This window comes from Microchirus variegatus (genome assembly GCF_963457635.1).
Source record: "Microchirus variegatus genome assembly, chromosome: 8".
Classification (NCBI taxonomy): Eukaryota; Metazoa; Chordata; class Actinopteri; order Pleuronectiformes; family Soleidae; genus Microchirus; species Microchirus variegatus.
In genome coordinates this window covers 32,445,302-32,449,814 of record NC_139809.1, presented here as the reverse complement: position 1 = coordinate 32,449,814, position 4,513 = coordinate 32,445,302, and the positions used below count along the sequence as shown (strand labels likewise).

The 4,513-nt window shown below is 51.7% G+C and overlaps 1 protein-coding gene across 1 annotated transcript in view; it reads right to left on the bottom strand.

Moving 5' to 3' along the window:
- Positions 1 to 3,579, bottom strand: part of LOC310931258 (receptor-type tyrosine-protein phosphatase beta-like) — a gene marked incomplete at its 5' end in the record, with an annotated part of 24,663 nt that extends 21,084 nt beyond the window's left edge. Inside the window, 2 exons of the mRNA XM_083894369.1 lie at positions 1 to 2,790; positions 3,573 to 3,579. The exon at positions 1 to 2,790 is cut by the window's left edge and continues 791 nt beyond it. Coding sequence (XP_083750495.1) covers positions 1 to 2,790; positions 3,573 to 3,579 — 2,797 coding nt within the window. The remainder of the gene's footprint in view (positions 2,791 to 3,572) is intronic.
- Between the last annotated feature and the right edge of the window lie 934 nt (positions 3,580 to 4,513).

The following is a 4,513-nucleotide window of genomic DNA, read 5'->3' as shown; positions in this document are numbered from 1 at the left end:
TTTGGACCGATGTGGTCTCAGTAGTGGGTGGTGTCTTTTGGACCGATGTGGTCTCAGTAGTGGGTGGTGTCCTTTGGACCGATGTGGTCTCAGTAGTGGGTGGTGTCCTCGGGACCGATGTGGTCTCAGTAGTGGGTGGTGTCCTCTGGACCGATGTGGTCTCAGTAGTGGTCTCAGTAGTTGGTGGTGTCCTTTGGACCGATGTGGTCTCAGTAGTGGTCTCAGTAGTTGGTGGTGTCCTTTGGACCGATGTGGTCTCAGTAGTAGGTGGTGTCCTTTGGACCGATGTGGTCTCAGTAGTGGGTGGAGTCTTTTGGACCGATGTGGTCTCAGTAGTGGGTGGTGTCCTTTGGACCGATGTGGTCTCAGTAGTTGGTGGTGTCCTTTGGACCATTGTGGTCTCAGTAGTGGGTGGTGTCTTTTGGACCGATGTGGTCTCAGTAGTGGGTGGTGTCCTTTGGACCGATGTGGTCTCAGTAGTGGGTGGTGTCCTTTGGACCGATGTGGTCTCAGTAGTGGGTGGTGTCCTTTGGACCGATGTGGTCTCAGTAGTGGGTGGTGTCTTTTGGACCGATGTGGTCTCAGTAGTGGGTGGTGTCCTTTGGACCGATGTGGTCTCAGTAGTGGGTGGTGTCCTCTGGACCGATGTGGTCTCAGTAGTGGGTGGTGTCCTCTGGACCGATGTGGTCTCAGTAGTGGTCTCAGTAGTTGGTGGTGTCCTTTGGACCAATGTGGTCTCAGTAGTGGATTGTGTCTTTTGGACCGATGTGGTCTCAGTAGTGTGTGGTGTCCTTTGGACCGATGTGGTCTCAGTAGTGGGTGGTGTCTTTTGGACCGATGTGGTCTCAGTAGTGGGTGGTGTCCTTTGGACTGATCTGGTCTCAGTAGTGGGTGGTGTCCTCTGGACCGATGTGGTCTCAGTAGTGGGTGGTGTCCTCTGGACCGATGTGGTCTCAGTAGTGGGTGGTGTCCTCTGGACCGATGTGGTCTCAGTAGTGGGTGGTGTCCTCTGGACCGATGTGGTCTCAGTAGTGGGTGGTGTCCTTTGGAGCGATGTGGTCTCAGTCGTGGTCTCAGTAGTTGGTGGTGTCCTTTGGATCAACATGGTCTCAGTAGTGGTCTCAGTAGTGGGTGGTGTCCTTTGGAGCGATGTGGTCTCAGTAGTGGGTGGTGTCCTTTGGACCGATGTGGTCTTAGTAGTGGTCTCAGTAGTTGGTGGTGTCCTTTGGACCAATGTGGTCTCAGCAGTGGGTGGTGTCCTTTGGAGCGATGTGGTCTCAGTCGTGGTCTCAGTAGTTGGTGGTGTCCTTTGGATCAACATGGTCTCAGTAGTGGTCTCAGTAGTGGGTGGTGTCCTTTGGAGCGATGTGGTCTCAGTAGTGGGTGGTGTCATTTGGACCGATGTGGTCTTAGTAGTGGTCTCAGTAGTTGGTGGTGTCCTTTGGACCAATGTGGTCTCAGTAGTGGGTGGTGTCTTTTGGACCGATGTGGTCTCAGTAGTGGGTGGTGTCCTTTGGACCGATGTGGTCTTAGTAGTGGTATCAGTAGTTGGTGGTGTCCTTTGGACCAATGTGGTCTCAGCAGTGGGTGGTGTCTTTTGGAGCGATGTGGTCTCAGTCGTGGTCTCAGTAGTTGGTGGTGTCCTTTGGATCAACATGGTCTCAGTAGTGGTCTCAGTAGTGGGTGGTGTCCTTTGGAGCGATGTGGTCTCAGTAGTGGGTGGTGTCCTTTGGACCGATGTGGTCTTAGTAGTGGTCTCAGTAGTTGGTGGTGTCCTTTGGACCGATGTGGTCTCAGTAGTGGGTGGTGTCTTTTGGACCGATGTGGTCTCAGTAGTGGGTGGTGTCCTTTGGACCGATGTGGTCTCAGTAGTGGGTTGTGTCCTTTGGACCGATGTGGTCTCAGTAGTGTGTGGTGTCCTTTGGATCAATGTGGTCTCAGTAGTGGGTCGTGTCCTTTGGATTGTTGTGGTCTCAGTAGTGGGTGGTGTCCTTTGGATCGACGTGGTCTCAGTGTAGGTCTCAGTAGTGGTCTCAGTAGTGGGTGGTGTCCTTTGGACCGATGTGGTCTCAGTAGTGGTCTCAGTAGTGGGTGGTGTCCTTTGGACCGATGTGGTCTCAGTAGTGGTCTCAGTAGTGGGTGGTGTCCTTTGGACCGATGTGGTCTCAGTAGTGGTCTCAGTAGTGGGTGGTGTCCTTTGGACCGATGTGGTCTCAGTAGTGGTCTCAGTAGTGGTTGGTGTCCTTTGGATCAACGTGGTCTCAGTAGTGGGTGGAGTCCGTTGGGTGGTGGTGGTTAGCATCTGCGTGGCTGCAGTGGTGTCAGCAGTTGTAGCGATGCTAGCTTCGGTGATGACAGGTGAGTTTACAGATGGGTGCGTTGGACTCGTGGGCGGGGCCATTAGGTCTGAGGTGGTCAACCTTGGAGCAGATGTGGGTGGAGCCGATGTGGGTGGAGCAGAGGAGAGCACGAAGCTCTGAGGATGGAACAGGAAGTTCACTTTGATTGAATTCTGAGAAGTGGGCGGGGCTTCTGAGGTGAGACCTGTGGACGACAACGTGTTGGTCCTGAGCGACGGATTCTCTGACGCGTCATGGGCGACCTCTGGTGGACGGGATGAGAAAAACACTCTGGTGACTGAGGGTGAAAGGTCAGGATTTGTGATTGACCTCCCAGTGTGACGGTCAGTGATGATGTCAGTGATGATGTCAGTGATGATGTCATGCGCCGGCGCTGTGTTGGTGAATGGGGCAGTGACTCGTCTGCGCTCCCTGTGGCTTCTCACTGTTACTGCAGAAAAAGGAAAAATGTGCAGAATAAATGTACAAAGTTTATAATATATATATATATAATATAACATGAATATTACATGAATATTACATGTATATAACATGAATATATAGCATGAATAATAACAAAGTTGTCACGATCTCACCTGCACCTTCCTCTCAATTTTATTATTATTGTTGTATTGTTGTGGCTGCTGCTCTCCTTCCCACTCTGACTCTGCAGGAGGCGTGACCGATTACTGCCAGACACCGGTGATCGTCTACACCTGCGCGGCTCCGCCTCACCTGCTCCGGATGAGCAATCAGCGGAGCTTAAAGCAGAGTCGTTCCTCCTCACCGGTGTCAGATCGTTCTCGTACTTTCATGGGTAAAGTCATGCCATTGCTTGCTCGCTATACTTACCTTGAAAAGATACTCACCACTCCGTCTCCGCTCCAGGTCGTCACGTCTCCTGCTGGTCGTCTTCTCCTGGCTTCTCTGGTTACCTTCTCCCCTGGAATCTACAAGCCACGTCGTGAGTTAAGACTTCCTCAAGCTGGACTCTCCCTGCGCCCTGAGTCAGCTCCCCTCGCAGCCGCTGCAAAGACTTTGTTCTTTTCCACTCTTGCACTATCCACTATCACTTCCCCTTTTGGGAAGTCGTTTTGTGTTACCTCCCCTTTTTGTAATAAAAGTATTGTTTGAAAGAACCTGTCGTCATCGTCTGCTTTCGGGTCCACGCCACCAACCGTAACATAACGATCTGACCAAAAATGGACCCGGCGGACTTTGACTCTTTAAAACAGGCCATTTCCGCTCAAGGCGTTTTAATCGGGCGCCATAGTCAGGCCCTCTCGGAGATCACTCAATCCCTCCGAGAGCTAACTGCTAACGCCGCTAGGTCGGCTAATTCCCCGGTAGCTGCTTCCGCTATTCCCAAACAGGCTACTACCGCTAACCTTAGCCAGTTAGCTCCCCCCACTAGCATGCCACGGGAGCCGTTCGTCCTGATTCCCGAGCGTTTCTCGGGTGAAATAGGGCGGTGTTCGAGCTTCCTTTTCCAATGCTCTCTAGTCTTCAACTTACAACCACGCACGTACCCGGATGATCACGCTAAAATCGCCTTCGTTGTGAATCTGTTGTCTGGACGAGCCGCTCTGTGGGCCACGGCGTCTCTCGCCAATGCGGCACCCGGCTCCGTTAGCTACGCATCCTTCACCAATAATTTATGTAAGGTCTTCGACCATTCGCCCCAAGATCAGCCTCATTGTGCCTCCTGCCCGTCTGACCACCATGGGGGCCAGAGCGTTCAGCCGATCTGCCCCCCGCCTCTGGAACTCCCTCCCCCCCGGCATCAGGAACATTGTTTCATTTGCCATCTTCAAATCCCACCTGAAAACCCACCTTTTTAAACAGGCCTACTCCGTCTGACTCTTTAACCCCCTACCCGTTGCTATTACCTTGTATTTTTTTTTTTTTTTTTTTTTTTTTGTACGGCGACCTTGAGTGTCTTGAAAGGCGCCTTAAATATAATGCATTATTATTATTATTAAGAATCAGATATCTCCACTGAACTAATTAACACCGAACAGGGCTGTTCATCAGTGGCTGACTTCTCCATTCAATTTCGTATTCATACGGCACAAAGTTCCTGGAATGATTCGGCGTTACGTGCGATGTTCACACGCAACCTAAGGAGGGAGATACAGGATGAGTAAGCGACGCGAAATAACGCCTACGATCTC